General features: G+C 41.8%; 2 protein-coding genes across 4 annotated transcripts; both read right to left on the bottom strand.

Moving 5' to 3' along the window:
* Positions 1–23: 23 nt before the first annotated feature.
* On the bottom strand, positions 24–4,867 carry tube1 (tubulin, epsilon 1). Of its 3 annotated transcripts, none has more exons than XM_020917863.2 (12): positions 4,724–4,867; positions 4,426–4,499; positions 4,110–4,162; positions 3,968–4,019; positions 3,736–3,851; positions 3,505–3,626; positions 3,174–3,361; positions 2,553–2,719; positions 2,218–2,358; positions 885–1,025; positions 528–702; positions 24–409 (listed from the first exon to the last, which is right to left on the bottom strand). In XM_020917863.2, exons 1-12 carry the CDS (start codon positions 4,746–4,748, stop codon positions 251–253), a joined length of 1,413 nt encoding a protein of 470 aa, XP_020773522.1. In that variant the 5' UTR covers positions 4,749–4,867; the 3' UTR covers positions 24–250. The 3 variants fall into 3 exon arrangements, with proteins under 3 accessions (XP_020773522.1, XP_055005502.1, XP_055005503.1); XM_055149527.1 differs by having other exon boundaries at positions 3,174–3,268; XM_055149528.1 differs by lacking the exon at positions 4,110–4,162 and having other exon boundaries at positions 4,724–4,788.
* A 389-nt stretch (positions 4,868–5,256) lies between these two features.
* lama4 (laminin, alpha 4) lies at positions 5,257–21,044 on the bottom strand. The gene is made up of 40 exons (XM_055149713.1): positions 20,784–21,044; positions 17,923–18,024; positions 17,704–17,831; positions 17,558–17,638; positions 17,242–17,456; positions 16,894–16,994; positions 16,602–16,782; positions 16,331–16,411; positions 16,055–16,206; positions 15,874–15,984; positions 15,651–15,762; positions 15,144–15,308; positions 14,568–14,761; positions 13,536–13,652; positions 13,320–13,468; positions 13,046–13,187; positions 12,870–12,963; positions 12,652–12,768; positions 12,392–12,577; positions 12,097–12,236; positions 11,841–12,005; positions 11,487–11,632; positions 11,256–11,418; positions 10,925–11,058; positions 10,686–10,857; positions 10,451–10,582; positions 10,240–10,382; positions 10,041–10,170; positions 9,766–9,903; positions 9,554–9,687; positions 9,226–9,390; positions 8,669–8,810; positions 8,373–8,536; positions 7,880–8,069; positions 7,634–7,798; positions 7,247–7,403; positions 6,948–7,075; positions 6,784–6,877; positions 6,516–6,632; positions 5,257–6,443 (listed from the first exon to the last, which is right to left on the bottom strand). The coding sequence occupies exons 1-40, from the start codon at positions 20,889–20,891 to the stop codon at positions 6,292–6,294; spliced, it is 5,607 nt and encodes a 1,868-aa protein (XP_055005688.1). The 5' UTR covers positions 20,892–21,044; the 3' UTR covers positions 5,257–6,291.
* Between the last annotated feature and the right edge of the window lie 1,180 nt (positions 21,045–22,224).

Here is a 22,224-nt window from a genome sequence, read left to right as displayed (position 1 = left end):
GTGCCTGAAAATTACAGTGAGGCTCATTTTCACAGTATTTATTAAAAATGATTTCAACATTTTAATGAATGTGTTCTGTTGTTTTTACTCAGTCCAAACAGATGGGAAGGTTAAAGGATGTAATACAAATTTGAGCTGCCAACCCGGAGGGCCATATTATAAACAAAAAGATTTGTGTAGGGAAAAAGAAAAGTTAAATTAGTGTAGCGTGTAGGACGAACAAAAATAGTAATATACAGCAGAACAGGGCTCATGTGGCAATACCAAGCCGAGGAGCGTTTGGTACTATTCTGTCTTTGGTTATGTCCAGCTGTTGATATTCTGCGATGAGTGAGCTCAGAGAGGACACAGCTTCTGAAAAGGCACTCTGCTCAAGCCCCTCTACATGCAAGTAATGATGAAGGTGAGCCTTCGAAACAGAGGAAACTTTACATTAGGATATTTGGCAACAATATAAGGCAACAACAGTAGTACTATAAAGTAGTGTGCAATAATGGTTTGCAGTAAGAGAGCCCTGCTGGCCATACCTTCTTCCTGTAGAGCTTCATGAAGCGCTCATGGAGTCGGCTAAAGGTGGCTTTGAGGCATGTGTTGTTGGCCAGAGCCAGCAGGGAGTGGCTGTGTCCAACTGGTGGTACAGAACATAGACTCGCCTTCCAGCCCTCCCGGTTCCACCAGATGAAAGGCAAAGTGGGCCTCAGTCTGCCAGATGGACAGAAAACAGGTATTGAAGACAGATGAGACATGCACTATATTAATTTTTTTAATAGATAGACTCAATATTAGAAGTATTTTTGCTTGTTTTTTTAATTAATAATGCACATTTTAGCAGCAGGCAGACTTCAGTCTTATGTGATTGTGAGTGTATTGGTGACCGCTCAGACCTCTGGATGTTCCTCTGCAAATCCGACACTCCCACGTTTCCCCGCAGCAGGAGGGCACAGGCCAGGTACAGACTGTGCCTCGGCTCAGCTTCAATCAGCTGCTGCTCCTTACTGAAGGCATCACTGAACATCTGGTCAAGTCTAGGACACAAAGTATGGTTCTAGCAACAACGTTTTTAAAAAGAAATGGTAAGGGTGAAAAAGCAAAACGATCCTCTGTTTGGTCACAATTATTTGTTTACATTTTATTTTATACCACCAATACTGTAGAAGACAGTGTTTGGTCAGATATGCTAAAATTATACAGTGCTCTACTGAATCTAAGATGAACAAGCAGAGACAGACTGGGACCACAGGTGAATGTGAGCTTTGTGCGACAGGGCGGCACTGGCAGAGTAAACACTGCACAGTGTTAGCCTTTCAGAAGCCAAGAGGCCAAAAGTCAGGCAGCATTACACATGATCAAGACTTAATAGTTTATATTTTTTATAATATATAATTTGCATAATTATATTTGGAAAAATATGTAATAAGAGAGGGAAAAGATCCCAGAATAAATCTCAGCAAGTGCTGCTTTGCTGTAGTCCACAATGTGTCCAGAATGGCATAAATAAATATTGTTTTCTCAGTAATTAAGAATATTGAGAAATACTTACTAGCACTTTTTTAATTTGGAAAAACAAAATATCATATACATGTATTGGACAAAAAAAATAGATTTATAGATTAATAGGATCCAAAAAAGAATGCACGCATCTGAGCCATGCATTGACAACAGAATTTAATCAAGCCAGTGTCACAGTTCTGCCTTTTGTTTACTTTTTTTCCCCAGTCCAGTTCCATTTCTCAGTCTGTTCCGGTCCTCCTTTTGCCACCTCCCTCCTTTCCCTACAGCTGCTCCTCATTCAGTAATCAGCCCAGGCTCAGTCTATATATACTCCCTCTGCTCCCTCAGTCTTTGCCAGATTGTCAACCTGTAATGACACACACTCAAGCTCCAGAAAACCCTGACTCTGATCTGTTTGCTACTTCTGCAATTCTGTGTTTCCCTGTTGTCCCTGTTCCTGAGTTCACTCCCAGTCATTTCTTACTTGTGTACTTCCCAGTCTTGGAGGATATTTCTGTTCTCATTTTACATCATATATTCCTCTGTTTTATTTTCAGTCTGAGTTACCATTAAACATTATCTGTTAGAGGACACTTTCTGTTTTTACCTAAGACTTTGTTTGCCTGTATACTTGTGTTGCATTTGAGTCCAAATTACCTGCGTGATAGCCAGGCTCTATTGTAGTGACCTTTGAACTGCAAGTGTACAGAGTTATGTTGTGCTTACCTCCTGGGGGGCATGCTAACATCTGCCAAGGTGTAAAGTGGAGTTAGACTGGGGACCAGGTAATGTAGCCGTGGAAAGGGCACCAGGTTCATTGGAATCTCGTTCAGATCCATGTTGAGAGAGCCCTGGAATCGTGCTGAGCTGAAAATCACAGAGAGAGAGAGTCTGTGTCTGGCATGTTCTTCTGTGACACCTTTGTTTCCCTCGTGACTCTATACAACCTTTACACTATACTAACTCTATGCACACGTTGCAAATGGACAAACATTTTTATTATAACACTGTCATGTAACCAAAGAGATCTACTAGTATATTGTGACGCTACTAATACCGACCTGGTCATATGCAACAGGAGGTTGGCCACAATGTTGTTCATGGTGTCAAAGGGCTTCTTACCAGCTGACAGCCCCCCATGGCCTGAAATAACGGCACTGTCCATTCTCATTGTTGAGCCTGCTTTTCCACTGTAGCGACTGATTCTGTTCACTATGTTCACCAGAGACTTGCAATAGAAAGAAGAACAGAAAAAGAGGGGCCAAATGCAGTGGTGGCTTAATTTTAAAGAAGCCATTTTTTAAATATTTAATTAAAAAAAATTATATTATATATATCCTGCCTTATTAATAGCTGTGCAATATTTTTGATACCACAAAACATAAGTACATAACAAATGTATAGACAATAAAACTTTGGAAAACTTTTTAAGCAATTCATTATGCCACAGAATGATGATAACCTTGGATATTAAAAGAAGAAAATGAATGAAAAAGTAGTAAACTTCGTAAACTGCATTTTTAAACAAAATTTGCTATTTATTATGTTATTATATATTTAACCTATTTTAAACCATATTTTTGTAGTTTGGTTTAATTTAAACAGAGTTCTTCAAGATGGAGTGAAAATATATAAAAGCCTGCAAAGACGTGTAGTGACAACATTGTGGTGGGAAAGCCTACTTGGTTCTCCACAGGTAGGACACAGTCAGCATGCTCGCTCAGCTCCCTCATGGCCAGGACACTGTTGTAAGGAGAGGTGACCACATCGTCCTCCTCTGATGGATAAACAGATGTCACTATTCGGCACACTTCAGGAAACTCATCCTCAAGAAGGCGCAAGACTCTGGTGCCAAGGCCCGAGCCTGTTCCTAAAAACAAACACTTACGCTTAAATAATTACTAAAAAGAGTAGGAATGTCAGGATAAACAGTTAGGTGTTTTTTGTCATGGTAATTGTAAGAAGATAGCATTTCTGTGAGTCATGCAGTTGAACTTGGAACATTGGTCTTACCTCCTCCCATTGAGTGGATGAGGAAAAAGCACTGCAGACAGTCGCAGTGCTCAGCCGTCTTTCTGAGCTTTTCTACAATCTGCTCTCTGTATGCAGAGCCATACGTCATGTAGCCCACTGCCCTGCACAGACAACACATTTAGAGTTATAATAGAAATAGAATGTGAATGAGACTTGAATGGCTCAAACAACAGAAGGATTAGAATGCTCCCTGTCCCGTCACATCCTCACCAGTTGTTACCAGAGCCAGACACATCAGTGAGGAGCTGTGTGCTGTCGAACACATCCCTGAGTGGCCCCTGCAGGATCTGATTGACCACACCCTCCTCCATATCCACCAGCACAGCCTGGAAAGAGCCCCCCCAGCCAACTTTGTACTTGTTTCATTCACTTTATTATAAAGCCCTTTAAACTCAGTTAAACTGAATTTGATTGGACCTAGAAATTATTCTTGGGGACTTACCCTAGCTTTCAGCTGATGGATTTTCTCACCAACACGGACACCACAGTTCTGCCTGAAAACATGTCATGACAAAAAAAGTGTAAACATCCACTAGAATGGTAATTAGAATTAGAACTACAAACCCACCAGATTGGTCATTTACCTAGAATCCACATTTCGGAAAAAACTTCCTATAGCTTCATCATAACGTCCTTTCTGCACAAACGCATAACTGAGGTTAGTATCTGACTAAATATATTAACTTCAAACGAAATGTGCTGTCTATTGCCACAGGACCATTCATTTATGAAGGTTACAAATATATGATTCTAAGCTTGTGTTTGGTATTAACTGTAATGTAGCCTATCTATACTGTAATATACGCATTAGAATTGTATATTGTAGCAAAACAATTACAAATGTTACGTAATATCTTAAAACTAACCACGGCATAACAATATTTCAATAACAATACTTACTTTGTTAACGTAGGCGTGCTCTCTCAGTGCCAGATCCCAGAATCTACAGCCGATTTGGTTTCCACATTGCCCCACTACAACAACACATGTGATCAGTTCAATAGTCTACAAAGTTTGGAATGCCTGCTGTCTGCTTTTTAACCTGTTTACTGAAAGCACAGCAGTACAGATACCCAGTCAGATTAGTGTTGTGGATAATCATAACCACAACAAACAACGCTAGCTGAACCATTAGATATCAGTCTTGGAGGATGCAATCAAAACGAAAAAGTATTGCTACAGTTGTCATTGCACTCACCCTGGACAACGACTGACTGCGTCATGTTAGCCCCATACTACTGAAATCCTGGCAGAAAAGCTACTCTCACATTTTGTTACTCATTTCATTAACTTTAATTTTGGATTTGCAAACTTTTGCCCGCCTACTGCTTCTGCGTCCTCGGTCGAGTTGTGATGACGTTTTACCATGGAAACGCGTGCAATGCTGTGTTCAAAACAGATAGGAAATCTGAGCACAACATGAAAAATATATTTATTTTTTTCATCTTACAGAAGAGTTAGAGGGTACCAGTGCTTTTTTCTGTAGTCCACAATTCCTTGTTTTGAGTCATGGATCGCAGGGCACCTGTAGAACATCTCTATGCAACAATTTTGGTTTGATTTTCAGTCTTGGCTTCAATCCAGGGGACTTCAGTTTGCCCCTCTAACCATAAAAAAAAAAAAAGAAACAAACAAAGAAAGAAATGTGTACTAATAGATGATAAAAGAATGGAATTTGATATCAACAATTTATTGATTTTAGGTAAAAAATTTATTCACAAATGTCGTTTCTTTAATATTAAACCAAACATGAAAAAACTTAACTTAACTTATTAAACCAAACTTGAAAAATTAGCTGAAATCTAGCTCATTGGGTCTAATTGAGAGAAAAGAGGCTGGTTTTCTTATGTCCTTTTTAAACTTTTTGTATGTATTCCTTTAAATTAGAGCTTTGAAATCGCCCCTTTTATATATGAATGTTATATTATTCATTGAAATTCTGAAATAAAAAAAGACTGTATATGAGAAAGTAGATTAATATTTCTTTGTAAATTTATAAGACGGAATTAGATGGAACAACAGAGTGTCATGTTAGTAAGAGAAAAAAGAATGTGACTTTTAATGAATTAAGATGTGAATACTGTTAATGCTATATGTGCAGTAGTTGGTGTGCAGTTGACATGTGTAGTTTGGTTGAAGTCGTAGGTTTATTTATTATTAGATCTTGTGTGCAACATGTGCAACGCATAGAAAATAGGCTATGCTTTATTTTTAAAGGAGCTGTGTGTAGGTCATGTTTATAGAATTGAAATCTTACATAGGCCTATAATTCCTTTAAGTTCATAGGTTTTTCAAAGCATCAATTTCAATAGGCTATTATGGATATAGGCCTATATCTAGCTGAAATCTCCTCATTCACCTCTGGCTCACAAACATTAAATTGGAAGACATACAAGGAAGCTGGTGATCAAAGAGTGTATTTTTATTGGCTATGTTTTACCTGAAATACACATGTTAAAGGGGCTCTGTGTAACTCGACTTTAACTATCACCTAACTAGGGCTTCTGGAAGTGACTCCATCTAGTGGTTCTTTTTTATTTTTTCAATTTGACATAAAAGTCATCTTGGTAGCTCACCAAGATTAAGGGGAGATTGATTACATATCGTGAAATTTAAAAGCTTTTCTAACATAAAGATGTGAATCACCTAGGAAGAACAAAAACGAGGTTTCTTGCAGATGAAGGACTTTTTCATGGTCAAAATGTTACACACAGTCTCTTTAAATTTGGTCAGTGCTATATAAGAGGAGTGCAGTTGTGCATGGGGTTACTCCGTTGGACACCCCTTGGCGCTCACTGCGCCATGGACCAAAGCCGCTTTACTAAAGCTCACAGCTCGTCCATCAATGTTCAGGCCCCTCATGCAGCCAACATAAGGCTTGACAGGACCCACGCTGTCAGGCAGGAGCAGCTCTGACTCTGCAGGAGAGGAAAGGAGTATGTTAGAGCGCAGTAGGTCGCTGAGGGGTGTGTGGATGTGTGTAGTCTTACTTGGTGCCCCGCCGATCCACACAGGCCCACTGTAGCCAACACTGGGACCTTGGGGTCCCACCACATGGTTTACCTCCAAGTCCACGGCTAACTGGACTACATTAGCCTTCCGAATCACTGTCAGGTAAGACCAGATTCACATTTGAACTGCGTGATATCTGTGCATTTCTTATTGAGCTTACAAAAGTAGGCTAATTGCAGCTTATGACCTGATGTATAAAACTATTTTTTACAGTTACTCTCCTGTAAAGAAGAACAAAAAACTTACCTGTGATTTTGTGCCACGTGCCAGCGCATAAACTGTGCTTTGGCATAACTTTGGTGAAAAATTCATGCGTTCCATCATTCACAAGGACAATCACCTGAAAGTACATCGTCCATAGTATCTATCTGTTTTATCTTTTCATTATGTTAATGTGGTTCACTGCTTACTGTTGCTTGGTGCAGGAAGATGGAGAAGTAACCTTCCACCGTGCGCACATGCAAGAGGAGTCCTGAGTCCACACGGGGGCGCACTTCCATCTGTAGCTCAAACATCGGTCCCAAGTGAAAGGAGTCATCTGTGGAGCAGCAGCAGGTCAGAGTTTCAATGCATTGATCTGATTCAGAGCCTTCAGAGTGTGACTCAGAGAAAGCCAGTTAATTTATAGTGAAAAGTTGTTATACAAATACTGGAAGTGAGTGAAACATCACTGATATTTGAAAGATACTGATTTAATTTGCATCATTACCCAAGAGAACATGTCCTCCTTTTGCAGAGAAGTAGGTTCCTTCTTCAAAAGGCCCACTGAAGCAGGGCATAACGCCAAAGCTGTCTGGGGCTGGCAGCCACTCTCCATCCAACTGCAAGTTCCTGAGACAGCCCGGTATGCTATGTAGAGAGCTTGTCTGCGAAAAACACATCTTATTAGCTCACCACAAAGAATCCCCACACAGCATGGGAACATAAGACATGTGGACAGTCCATGCGACTGTGTGTGTATATAGGCTATCTACTTTATCAAAAGAAATCAGTGTGCTGGTGAAGTGGACAATGTTAATCTTCAATTGAACAAACATAATTTAATATATCCACTGTAACTCCCCCTGTTCTGTCAAAGTCTGAAAAAATGTCTTACTGGGACATTCTTCTGGGCTTTCCCCGGGGGCACCCCTCCAACATACAGCGGCCCCTGGAGCTGCACTGAGCTATTTGTGCTGTTGTCCTCTGGAGCACTGGTCTCTAGCAGCGTGAGTCCGTCGATGATCAGACGTCCCAGATTTCCATCACTAATCAGATCCACCTTCAAAGAAAAACGTCTCATGGTTAGGACATGCACTGTGGTCATATTGAAAAGCTCATATATGACACAGGATGGACATACATTATGCCACTTTCCATCGTTGTATTCGTTCTGGCTGCGGAGTGTCACTGGGTCCCCTCCGGCACTCAAGGTGAGCTCCAGTCTCCCATGAGCTAAATACAGAGCCATAAAGGAGCGCTCCTCCATGTCACATACATATACCATCAGACCAGAGGAGGAAACAGTCTTTAGGGACAGCGACAAGTGCCATCTGTGAACAGAGAAACTCCATTCATCTACGCACATCAAATGAGTTGAACCTTGAAAATAACCTTTTTTTTTAATCTCTTATCCATCTGTTGAACTTTCTTGGGAGCATGACGATGATGTGACTTTGTCACTTTGAGGGATGATTAATGTATGATTAACATTATATATTATATATTAGATATAATATATATAATATAATATATAATAGAAATAGCCTTTTTGGTACATTTGTTTCATTTGCATAAAGCCCAAAAGCCTAAAACTGTTGCAATCACAACAGACACATAATGATGATGAGTCGCACCGGTGGTCCAGGGTGTGTTGTGGCAGTGGATAGTGATGCCTGCTGTGGCTGAAGCCTCCATAGTGGAAGGCGTTCTGCGGGGCTCTGGGGAAATGAGCTTGGGAGCAGGACACTCCTTCTGTGTTTGGATCATCACTGTTGTGCTCCTCTGGAACAGTGCTCCCCTACAGTACAGAGACATCAAACCACACCACATCATTTATTAAAACTTTCCAGTTTTGTGCACAAATTCATATTAAATTATTGATTAAACATTCATATATCTGTATTTATAATGTGAAATGGACAGGACATACTTTCTTGGAGTGTTCCCCTCTGGTTCTCCTGTCCTGGGACAGTAATGCTGCTGGGGGGCGCTTTACAGGACACTCCTGCAGAGAAATGTTGACTTTCTCTGGGTACTTCTGGAAGTCCTCAGGCTCAATGTCTCGCTCCAGCCTATGAATGTGCCATCACACGGAGAGCCACAACCACAAAAATACATTAACTACTTAATTCCTGAATTTATATAGATGTATATAAAAAAATGTTTTGTTGTTTTGTAGATGGTAAATGAAGTTGAGATTATTAACTTGACTATAGCGGAAAAAATCAATCAATAAAAAAAATTTGGGTATGTTGCAAATTAGCAACAACTAGAAACAAGTGCTTGCCAACGCTTCCTAGGAAGGTACTGCATATGCACTAACCAGCAATGGGGGAATGCAGCCACTATCTCGGCTTATGTCTTAATCTAAACGGTTGGTCATGTATTTGTGACAGTCGGTGTCAAGGGGCTGTGAATTATAGCCAACAGTGCCATAGCCCTCAACTTATAATTTCCTCTACATCAGACTCCAGTTGTCCAATTTACCTGCTAATGTAGGCATAACTGATGCAGCCAGTAAAGTTCTTCAGACTGCTGTGAGGGGAGCCTCCAAAGTAAAAGCTCTTCAGTGAAGAGTCTGATGATGTTCTTGATGCTGAGGCAGGACGTTTCTTCTCCTGCTTATCTTTGTCATCTACCATAAGGGAATACCTGAAAAATAGGGAAGAGTACTTTGAAATAACGCCTGTTTTATTTATTGAACCTTTATTTCGCTACGAAGTCCCTTGAGATAAAATCTGGCCTGGCAGTATTGCACTGCAATTGTATAGAACCCAAATACCCCAATGTATTTGTGAAAAATGAAAATACTTGCTTCTGATTGTTAACTGATGCCACTAAGAAATGTGTTCTTCCATCGCTGTACTGTTTCTTGTGTGATTTGACTTTAATGCCTCTATTATTGAGCACCACACCTCCGTTCTCCAGTGCAATACTGAATTCATCAGACTGTGAAGGAACAAGGAGAAAGTAGGGTAAGTGATGCAAAGTGGAACAGAGTGTCATCAGGACTCTGTAAACACTGACCCCCTCATGATGGTAGAAGAGCAACCCACTGGGCTGCAGGGTTCTGAAATTCAGCCCCCCTTCAAAATTATCAAATGGACTTGTCTTGGCTGTGGATCCCAGGTAACTTTCTCCAGTAAAGTAGGCTTTCCGTGACATCTGGAGATGAGAGAATAAAAGCCCAATCCTTTCAGTACTTTGAAGATTAGACACTGCATTTTGTTGAACTGAAGTTCCAACATTTTGATTATGGTTTCGATTGTGGCTCTGACAGTGGCCATACAGGATGAACTTACAAAGGACTCCTCAGGACATCCGCTGCTGATGCCAATAGTTCCTGGCTCTTCCAGGAGGTTAAAATCCTTCTTCTGGAACTGGAAGCCCTTCACACAACCTTTGAGTCCCACCACTGTGGCCAGCTCAGGGCTATAGACAGAAATATATCAGCATATACAAGCATACACATTTCTGCTGCTGTAGCAGGAAACCACTCACCTTGCTTTCAGAATGCTGGATGGGACCCCCCCAATGTATACATGGGAGAAAGGCAGCGTGGTTTTTGGATTCTCGATTGACTTGACATGGCCCTTATCCACAAGAAGGATCACTTTCTTTGACTGATGGTAGATCACTGACACCTGAGCAGACACATTATTACTATGTGCATTACTTTACTTTTGATTGACATAGTCATTTCAGTGTTTACCTCATGATATTTTGCATCATTTATTTGCAACACTGGAAGTTTTTCCTCTAAACGGTTAGGCCCACCACTGAAGCCAAAGTCATATACTAGACGTAGGTAGCCATTTTTCAATTCCAGAAGGAAGAATTTTATCTGAAATGTAAATGCAGTTACTTATATTAAATATACTTCTTGTTTGTTTACATAAATACATAATATTTGTGTCTGTTTTCATTTGTACATAAAAAGTTCATACCCCATTAACCATGAGAAGCAGCACCCCATCATTTGCCACGGTCCTCACAGAAATATCAAATCTGGTGACAACACCAAACTTGCCTCTTCTCTCAATGTTGTTAATGAGAGCATAACCTGTGCCATCGAACAGATAACTGGCAATTCGGGTCTGGGAGAACGCCAGCTTGTATCTTAAAACAAGAGTTATGTCAGATGACACAATTGCAGTGGTATAACTGCAAATAAAGACATTTTTACCTGGGACATGGTGCAGAAGCTACCACGTCCATCTGGTGAATCTCCTTAAAGTTATATAGACTTATGACATCATTGTTTATGGATTCAAGCTCAATGCAGCCAACAAATGGAGCTAGACTCAAAGGAGGGGGCAGCTGGGATAGAAAGGGAAAAACACATCATGTTAACAATCAAGACAGCTAGCTACACACACGTCATAAAGCTCTTTAGCCAGTGGGGTTTTCTCCTGGTGTCATCATAGAGACAATTGAGATGGAGGGCTAGTACATATTAGTATACAGTGTATACTAATACAGTAGTATACAGCAGTATACAGTACAGGGCCTCTCACCTTAATACCTGCTGGAACCCCACCTACAAAAAAAACAATGTCATTCGGGTCGATGTCAAAGAGAGAGTCTGTCCCTGGAGCTTGGCCTTTCTGGATGAATTTCTGTTCATCAGAGGAGCTCTGGCTGGGGATGGTCAGGAAGACCTTTCCATGCCTGCCAAGCCTGCACACAGAACATCCATGTGTGAGCATTCTATCCAAGAAACTGGAGCTGTGTGCACTATATCTCACCTCTCCACTTTGACATAGTTGAAGACTGCTGGCCACTGGCTGACAGGTTTGGAACCCAAGGGAATCTCCACATCTTCACCACCAAGATTGTAAATGTACACCAGGTTGTCATTCTTAATGGCAAGCCCCATGTAGTCTTTCTTTCCCTATGTGAGAGACAAAGGTTTAGTGAGATTACAATGAGAACTCTGAACCACACGTCACACACAAGAGACAAACTTTCTGAAGGTTCTCAGTTATTGAATTGTGGAGCTGAAAATGTTTGTTTCTTTTTTAAATCTTAGTTTTATAAGAAATATTGTAATTAATGGACATATAGGAGCATTTTATTATCTTAAGAAAAGGGGTGCTCACGTTGCGGTCACCGAGGTAGAGGATGAAGCGGTCTTCTATGGGGTCCTTGTCGGGGTCTACTCTGATAAAGAGGCTGATGGAGGTGACCGTTTTGAGGTCATCCAGATTGGTATGTGGATGGACTTCCACAGCTGACTGCCCATTGAACTTCATGGACACTTGGACCTGTATACCATCAAGTGAAATGTCAAAGTTACCTGACTGTCTATAAATAACAGTTATAAATGTATAAAGAATGGGAATGCAGAAAACGCACTTTCTTTGCCACACTCCTGGCCTGTGCTATGAGCTCTCGGATTCTCAAAATGTTGGTGGTCACATTGTTCACAGGCTTCTTCTGCTCCACAACTCGGAGTTTATCCAACAGTTCAGGCACAAGTATATTCAAGTTCTCCACTGCCACACAAGCACATACTTTGGTTTCAGAGAACATCAGAGCATCCCATAGTTGTAAAGGCAAAACTATTATTGTTAATATGTTTGAGATGTGGCTGTATGGATACACTGAGACACATAACATAATGGGTCAGTGTCAGCTGCATCTTCAGTACCTGCTTCCCCAGCGGAGTTCACAGCACTCTCATAGGCTTCTGTCGAATATTGTTTCTTCTTCATGTTGTTGGCCCACTGCTCCACCTTGTTGCTGATGGGAGTGATGGTCTGGAGCACATCTTGGGAGCGGTTCAGAGTTCCCTCGGCTACCTTCAGGGTGAAGTTCAGCCGCTGGGGTGTACGGTCTGCTTGAAAACAATACTTTCACAATGCAGTTCAGTTCAGATCAGTGAAGTAACATGATGGTGTTAGCTCTCACCTGTGTGGATTTTACTAATGTCCTGTTGAATCTCCTCTAGTTTTTTCTGGTTCTTGTCCATGGTGTCTCTGGTCTCCTGAATATAGAGTGACTTGTCGGTGACCTCTGTTTCTACCTCTGTGAAGAAGTAAAGAGTTTGAGAGAGTGACACAAATGCACATACTTAAACTAAGGCAAACTGTCCCTCAGAATAATAGTACACAGTAGGCCTGTCTCACCCCCTTGCTCTGTATGCAGTGAGACAGATTCCTTAAAAACGTTGTCACTCCGTGTTACAAGTAAATTCAGTTGAGTGTTGATCGTATTGATGTCCTGGGAGAAGAAAGCAGAAAACAGACTTTTAATCATATGTGCAGTCATTACCCTAAACCAGACTTTTGAACATATAACATACCTCTTGAGCTTTCTGTGACAAGTTGAAGGTGGTACGTGAGGTGATGTTGGCATCATGAATGTACTTGATAATGTTGTTGTACACGTTGGCTGCACTGATGGCCCGTTGCACAAAACCATTGGCATCACTCTCCCGCAGGTCACTGCAGCATTAATCATAAAAAAACAAACAAACAAAAAAAACAAAAAAATGTTTGTATATATTGTACAGCTGTGTGCCTCTCAGCTTGACAGAAGCGAAATAAAGTGTATTGGATGTAGTGTGATAGTCTTACTCTTCTAGAGCGTTGGCCTGTGTGTCCAGCATCTGCGCATGATCATCTGCTCTTAGCACCAGGTCTGTGTCGACCTGTGCCAGCCTCTCCGACTTATCCTGCAGCTTCTGCCCAGCACCATCAATGGCAGCGTGGTACTGGGTCATGTTCTGCCCACACAATAACACATAACATTAAAGCTCACTTATGAGCCTACAGGATGCTTTTGACACATACCTCCACCATGGAGTCCACTTCGGCCACTGCACTTTCTGTGTGAGACAAGTCTTCTTGGGCTGCTACCAGTGTCTCATTTACTCTCTCATAATCTTTGGAAAGACTTCTTAATTTGGCCTGAAAACAAATAGTTGAAAAGCATGATATGTTTAGACAATGTGTTTATTTTGAATGTTGAAGGAAGCCAGCTCCACATGGTTATATCTTGCATGATACTGTTGGAGAACGTTTGACCCATCCCTCACTGCTATTTGGACAATCTTGAGCTGGGTTATGGTCAGGACGACTCAGCTAGAGAATCAGCCTACCATAAGTGAAATTACTTAAAGAATTTAATAAATGCATAAAGAGGGGTGCAAAAAGGCATGGAGATCCAAGACACCACCTGTAATCTTTTCTGCAAACTGTAAAGGCTATAATACAGAAGTATAAAAAGTAGTCATTTCAGAAATGATCAGGTGGTTCATGTAAGATTTCTGACTGGATGGAACATTATGATTGGATGAGTTGTCCACAAGCACAAATAAAAATTTTTATGACTATAAAATGCTGATAGGTTGTACAGCCAATTCAAAAGAGACCAAAATGTATGTTGGTGTGAGGATGTCAAACAGCTCTGTGCATCACCAAAACTACAGTGGAGTTTGAATGGCTGGATCATTTCACTTTACTGAATCCAATAGAAAACCCATGGAAACATCATCTTTGGAGAGAAGAGTGGGTCAAAGAGAACAGCAAAAGTCTGTATGTGTTCTATATTTTCTCTTGGTCATTTCATTTCATTGAACATTACTGTATATCATTTTGGGACATTCAATTGTGGATTACTTGCTGTTATCAGGAGAACATTTCTTCTAATAATACAAATAATGTAAAACGCTTTTTTACCTGACCTGTTTTGGCGGCAGGACTTCCGACTTCGCCATGTCTATTGTTTTTATTGTATCTATTTTTATCTCTTTTTCTTATTAGCTACTGTGTCTTTGTGAGTGTGTGGTCAGAGCACTATTGGTCTCAGGTGCAGGAAATCACCTCATTCCTCTGGTATTTGAGGATGTTGACCCTGTTCTTGTCCTGGGTCTGCTGGATGGTGCTGGCTGCCCGCTGTAGGAGGGTGTGACCGTCGGACAGCTGGTTGGAAAAGCGGGTTAGTTGTTCTCGGATGGGGGGCAAACGACTATCAGTGACTCCCAGTTTCTTTTCCTGCTGGCGAATGTGCCGCAGCACTGTAGGAAAAAAGCATTACACATTAATAAGGTAAGTTGTTTTGATAGTCATAATGACACAGTGAGTTAAGGGTTTGATCATCAAGTACAGGTTTGGCACACAATAACAGAGGAGGTGTTAATAGGCAGAGTCACTTTCAACTAAATGTGGTATGACCATAAACACACTGACTGGAGGAGTAGAAGAGGCCTGACTCATCTGACTGACATGTGCCTAATCACATGACAGCCTGTCAGCTGACTAGAGAAAAACATGAAAGATTGGGGCTGGGTGCCTTCATCTAATCAGACTCACACCGGGACATTCTCCTGCTTCACTGCATTTTCCTCATGTTATTCCTTCTCTCTACCAGTGCGCCCACAGTGCCCCAGAAGCACTCACACTCATGGGCCTCAGTGGACTCCTCCTTGGCCCGGGGTTCTTGAGGGGACAGGTCAAGAGCCCTCATCCAGGCCACCATCCCCTGGGCTATCTCAGTGTTCTGTCGCACCACCTCCGGGGCCACTTCCTGCTGCACACTGTAGAGCTCCCAGTCATGGATCATGTCTGTAAACCACACATAAGTACAATATGTCAGACACAAAGACTAACAACTCTGTGCTACTGAGCAACCACATTCTCTTTTGGAATTACATCAAGAAGCATGACATGTCACCTTGAAATCACACAATTCTTCAAACATGTCAAGAGTATGAGAAAACATTGCATGGATCTGTTTAAAACAATACAAATTTGAAAATATTCTTGAATATTAGACTGCCCTCTGCCCATAATCCAGCTCCTGCTGAACATGAGCATACCTAATCTTAGTACTGTGAACAGTGGACCATGTGGCACATTGCATTAAAGACACCTGATGCAGAGGAGACTGGGGGTGGAGTAGCTTACCTTCAATGCGAAAGTTTAGATCAGAAAGGTCAGAGGTGAGCAGCTCAGCTTTATTCAGTATTTGCAGAGTACGGTTGTCCAGCCGTGCTGACAGACTGGACACCTCATTGTCCTGAAACACAAGAAGAGCACCATCACAGTCAGTACACAGAGAGGAGCCCCCATTGTATTCTCTGACTAGAGCCACCAGTGCCTGGGAGGAGGGAAAGCACCTGGTACGCACCGATTCTTCCAGTAGCTCCATGTCAGACACAATGGCATCTGTAGCTGTTTCCAAGTCATCAGTCTGAGCCTCCAATAATAAGCGCCTTTTCTCCCACTCTGAAAACTGAGTCTGTGACAAAATACAAAGAATATGTAGCGAACCCACACACTAAAACAGCAAAATGTGAGGAAGAGAGTACCTGTAGCCGGAGTGCTGTGTAGTTATAGTACTTTATGCGGTCATTGGCAGCTGCCCCTGTGGAGATATTCAGCACTGCCACTTTTAGCTGGTCCAGGGTCTTGTTTGAGAGGCGTAGGTCTCCGATCAGGCTCCAGGTGCACTCATCACAGCCTGAACAAAAACATGAATCCCATTTCTGATGTCTTGCCTCCTCAGTTTAGTGAGGCTTTAAGTAAATTATAAGAAATTACATGAAAATGTCATGAGTGTGTGCATTGTGTGTGTATGAACTCACTGCTGTTGCACAGGCTGATTGCGGCCTCCAGAAGACACTCTCCTGTGTGCATGTCACAGTGACCACTCTCACACTCACACTCTAGAAAATCACAAGATAGAATTTTCCATCCATTATTCAATACAAATCATACTCAGCTCCTAGTGTTCCTACTTAGTTTATTGCAGTTTAAGGTTGAACTGTAAATCCATCATTCAATGGCACTAAAACTTTACATTCACTTTACAACAGTCAGTTGAACATATCATTATTGGCGGACAGAGTCACTCACTCTGGCAGCCAGATGAGCTATAGTCCCAGTATCCAGGCAGGCAGCGCTCACAGTAGCGGCCCCCAGCCCCTGGGCGGCATGGGCAGCTGTGGGTAAGTGGGTGGCAGGTGGGACGTAGGGAGGCGGCGCCACATTCACACCTTCGACATCCCTGACAGCTAGAAAAACCTGAGTGTCCATCCTAACAGAGTGAAAGAACACAATGGCAAACAAATCATGAATTAAAAATGTAAAATGTTTGGATGTGTGATCCAAATCTACATTATTATTCTTTATGTGCTACATATATTACCTCACACTGATCGCATAGGCGCCCGGTGACACCTGGTTTACAGTGGCACACCCCTGTCCTGTCATCACATGAAGATGTGCCACATTTGTTGCACTCACACTCTGCAGACACACACATGTGGAGAGAGAAGGAGAGAGGAAGGTCTCATTGGATATTTTGGGATGGGGGCCTTGAGAGAGCATGCATGCTCAACTCATGTTCAGAGTGACCTTGCTGACCACATGACTTCATGTAAACATATGTATTTTAGCTGCATGTTAGTGTTAAAGGTACTGATTATCAACTATAATTACATTTAACTACTGAAAGAAAGCAGCAGTGGCTATGTGAAAATGTCTTCATGCATACCTCTACAGTTCTTGGCAGTGATTGCATCGCCATAAAAACCAGGGGCACACCTCTCGCAGTGCGCCCCAGCCGTGTTGCCCCAGCAGTGCTGGCAGTGGCCTGTTACATTGTGGCACTCGTTGAAGATCAGGTTGGGGTCGGAGTTTCCGCTGCAGTCACATCTCTTACAAGAACTTCCTATGACCATAGGGTTGCCATAGTACCCAGGAGCACACCTGTAAGGTGAAGGCAGATATCATAAAGCCATGTTAATAAATATTAAAATTACAAAATTAAATCTTCTTTGTAGCTGCATTCTTATGTGAATAATACTCACCTCTCACAGGAATGACCTGCGTAGCCTTCCTGACACTTACAGCGCAAACTACCAGTCGCTCTGTCACAGTGCACTGCAAAACTGGACACAAACACTAACTTCAACTTAGGCACAGACTACTACAGCCTGTACAGGCAGGACCTCACCTGTTTGAACGGACAGCCAGGGGGCAGGCGCAGGGCTGGCAGGACCTCCGCCCGTTGGGTCCTACTCCCAAGAGGAAGCCATCCTCACAGTGCTCACAGAAGTCCCCTGTGCTGTGGTTCTTGCAGTTCTGCGATACAATCAAATTCATAGAATCAAACTTAAATACAATCTTGATTATTATTATTATATAGCCTGATTATAATTCAGAGAAAACCTACTATACAAACACCAGTGATGTCCTGGCAGTGGTCAGCATTGCCTTTGCAGTTACATGGAAGACAGAGACCCCGTTCACTCAGAAAGAAGCCTTTCTCACAAACCTGCACAATAAACCCTGGTTATTTCTTTACACAACTTAGCACAGCTCACAAGATAAATACAATGCTCAAATTTAATTAATATTCAAGTCAAAACAAGTTCATATTCAACAATAGCATGACAAGATTTCAATATTGTCAATATGTCTGTGCGAGATTGTGTTGAATAAGTATTGAGAAGGTCCAGTCTTCACACAGAGTTCCATGTATGAGTCACACATATTTTCACTCAGAGATGGGACAAAGACATGCCTCTGTGCTCAGCCTGTGTGGGTTGTTCCAACAGCTGCAAATACACAGTTTTACATTTCAATGCACTGCCATTTGTGGGCATTTACAGACATTTACATTTATATTATTGTTTTATTTAAGCATTTTTAAAACATAGGCTATAGTTCACACTTGTTGTTATAATTTGGGATCTGTCCAGTGACTTCCAACAGTAACTCTGTTGTCACAAACTTAGGCTTTTGCTATGTCTGCCCCTGACAAGGTGGCATCAGGGTTATAATAAACCATTTCAGATAAGATATATTAGTAAAATGGCCTATATTTCTTAACCAGAAAATATAATCTGTCATGATTGCAACTGACTTCTACATATTTTTTTTCTTTTTATCAGTCAAATCATACACAAATATTATATTGAGCCCAAATGGTACAGGCCTTCTGCAGCTCCAACAGCTGCTCTGAGTGTGAAGACAAGACGGAAGTAAAGGGGGGAGTGGGAGGGGGACGTGTGGGCAGACATGTGATACTTAGAATAGAAGGATGATTATTATCTGTTGAAGAAACCAAGTTCAGATATTTACTTACCACTACATCATTGAAATACATTTTATGTACTTCTTCTAGTCTTTGAACTCCTCTTAAAAATGTGTGCGCGCGCGCGCGCGTGTGTGTGTGTGTGTGTGTGTGTGCGTGTCTGTTTGTGCAATAGAAATGTGGGCAGTGTCAGACTAAACAAAGTGAAGAGCAGAGTTTGTTTAGATCTTCTGAAACATCAACCAGTCACCAACCAGTCCCTCTTACATTCTGTTCAAATGCAGGAGGGTCTGAACCAGACCACAGTTGCTAATATGTAGCATGTGTCTCTCAGTTGTGGAGGACAATCCCCCGTCTAAACTTTCTCAAACCATTCATAACAGAAACAGCAACAATGAAAAAAAGTTTGGTCCTTCCATTCTTGATACTGCAGAAACCCATGCTTTTTCCAGTCCTCTGTTGTTGCTTTTTTCCTCCTTTATTTACTTAGAAGCCGCCATGTTTTTTTTTTACTCCCACACACATTGCATTTATCTAATTCGTTAATCTGCTTGTTAATCACACCTATCTGAAATTGCGGAGACAGGATATGGTTCAAGACCATCAGCGGTCTGGAGTCTGCATCATCACAGGCTGGAGTCTGGGTCATCAGAATCTGGATTGTCGCTGTTTAGATCATCAGCGTCTGGATCATCACAGCCTGGAGTCTGGATCATTAGAGTCTGGATCATGAATGTTTGGATCATCACAGTCTGGACCATCACAGCCTGGAGTCTAGAACATTAGAATCTGGTTCATCATTGTTTGGATCATCACACTCTGGATCATCACAGACTGGAGTCTGGATCATTAGAGTCTAGTTCATCAGTGTTTGGATCATCACAATCTGGATCATCATAGTCTGGAGTCTTGATCATCACAGTCTAGATCATCCAAGCCTGGAGTCCAGACCATCACAGTCAGGATCATCACAGCCTAGAGCCCGAATCATCACAGTTTAATTTAAGCATGTTTTGCAGTTTGAATAGAATGTGGAAATGTCTCACTTCTCAGGTATCATCTCTGGACCTTCTTGCTGTGAGATGTGAGTGCAAGCAACTCAACCACCATGCTTCAGTGAATCTGAGGCATCTTTGCTCCCTGCTCTATTGGCTTTCACCATCGCCCTAGCCCCTTTCTATCTCCATGTTCTGAAGCACATCTGGATCACTGCCAAAGACATTTTAATGCTGAGCCAAAAGCTTCCCATAAACAGCTCCATGATTTGGGATTTATGGAAACATTAGCATACCTCCGTAACTGTAAGCTGTTGCTCGTACAGAGATTCCCATGCCTGCTCACTGTGCCGTAGCTCTTTCCTGTGGCAGCTGCTTTCTATTAGCGGCTGGGATAGGAAGGGGGGGGCTTAGACATACTGCCCATACAAACAACAGGGCAGTGCAGTCCACGTCCATGTCCTAAATGTAACACAAAGGGGCTTGGGACTAAAGGGAGCCAAAGTGTTTTAAAGTTTGTGTTATTCATTTCAGTAATCACTGCTTCTGCTCACTAATGTCTTCAACACTTGGATTTAGTGTGGTAAGAGTGCTCTTTTTGGAAATACAAATAGCAGTTTTTTTTTTTTATTTGTAATGTAATGTTATTCTGCTTGACTCTTAATTTTGTTGAAGGTCAGCCTAATAGTTGTAGTAACGTAGTGTGTAGTGTCAGGCATTTTAAAAGTAATGATCAGAAAAAAATATTAGTTCCTCAAAGGAAAGCATGTATAGCTCTAAAGGTGTACAATCATATAACAAAATGATAAATCTCAAAAAGGGAGTAACTGTTTCATCTCTGCTTAATTTGAGGGACTGGTTGTCAGTAAAATAACAACATTTAGAAAAACAAGAGCAAAATACTCTCATATTTTTATTCTCTCAGGAGTCTGTCAAAGTGTCTGGAGACTTTCAACTTAAGTAATTATAGAAAATTCTGTAAACAACAGAGAGAAAACTTACTTTTTGAAGGGTCTGTTGCTGTCCTCTAACTCTTGCGGCTGTGGCCCCACAGCTGATCCCAGACAGGATGCAGAGTAGGGAGAGGCCGGCTAGTGATCCAGCAGCCATCTTGGTCCAGTGGAGCTGATCTGTATGTGCTCTCCACGGGAAGAACAACTTTCCGGGCTTCTCTTGTGTCAGCCGCTGCCTACACTGTTCCAGTTCTGACCTCCTGATGTAGTCCCAGCCCACTGCTAAGACCCTCCTCCAGCTCCACCAGCACACGGCCTCTCAGGAGACAGATCACATCCAGATGGGAAGGCTGAGAGCACAGCAAGAGGGGCCAACAAACTGCCCTGTCCAGAGAGAGAGAGAGAGAGAGAGAGAGAGAGAGAGTAGAGAGAAGGAAAGAGAGAAAGTCTGCTCCAAAGCAGCACATGGCAGTGGATTTGTTTACATGCCCATTACACTGTCCAGAGACCCTCAAAACACTTTCAATCCCTGTAATTCCGATAATTTTTTCCAGTAGTATACTTAAATGCAGATGTAATTCATCAGCTCCTAAAAGAATTAGGTCCAACTCAAAACTCATAACTTTGTTCCCAATGGCACTGATAGTATCTTAGAATGCTGGAAAAAAAAAAAAAAAAAAAAACCTCAAAATAACACTTAAAAGATAGCATAGGATTGGAAATGCATTGTATTGACCTTCTGAAATATAATGCTTTGCTCATCTTCCTGTATTACTGAAACACTGCACACAAAAAGATGTTTCCAAACCCAGTGACCTTTAGCCCTAGCTCTAGACCACACCCCTGTGCTGACCCGGGGGTGAGGTTTGAGACTCTAGATTTACGTCACTGTGCTCAGAGGAACACCACACACAGAGACTTCCAGCAGCTCAAACACAGGATGTGTATTTTTGTCAGTAGGTCACCATCAAAGACTTCTAATTTTACTGCTCTGTTCTTCTCTTCAGCTTAAGCCAAACAAGAGGAGACCTAAAGATGTGTGGTCGCTTTACTTATGGGATAGGGGCTGTGTGCCAATCCATAGAGAAAAAAATGTTAATTCAGAGTAGAGTGTTGTTGGATTGCTGCCTGAGAATGAAATGAGATGGTTTGTTGGTGGAGCACAGCAGCTGGAGGAAACTGAGGCCTCAGCTCCATACTTTCTCATGACCTTCCACTGTACATCTGCTTCTGATCTGCAGGCTCTGCCAAGATTATGTAGTGGCTCCAGGCATGCATAAAAATCACTCAACAAACAACTTCACAGTATGGAAAATACATTTAGTAATACAGTCATTAAAAAGACTGTGAATGAACATTTCTGATGTTATTTTTAACAGAATTTACATTTCCTTTTACTACACAACAAGCAGCTCAGTCTCCAGTGGGACCCAAATACTCCAGCAGAGGGCGTTTAATGCACACATTTGATCATGTGCTCCTATCTGCAC

The sequence above is a fragment of the Boleophthalmus pectinirostris genome, unplaced genomic scaffold, assembly GCF_026225935.1.
Source record: "Boleophthalmus pectinirostris isolate CB_2022bp ecotype Guang Dong unplaced genomic scaffold, ASM2622593v1 HiC_scaffold_13, whole genome shotgun sequence".
NCBI lineage: Eukaryota > Metazoa > Chordata > Actinopteri > Gobiiformes > Gobiidae > Boleophthalmus > Boleophthalmus pectinirostris.
Note: the sequence above shows the minus strand (reverse complement) of the source record. Positions and strands in the feature narration are given on the sequence as shown.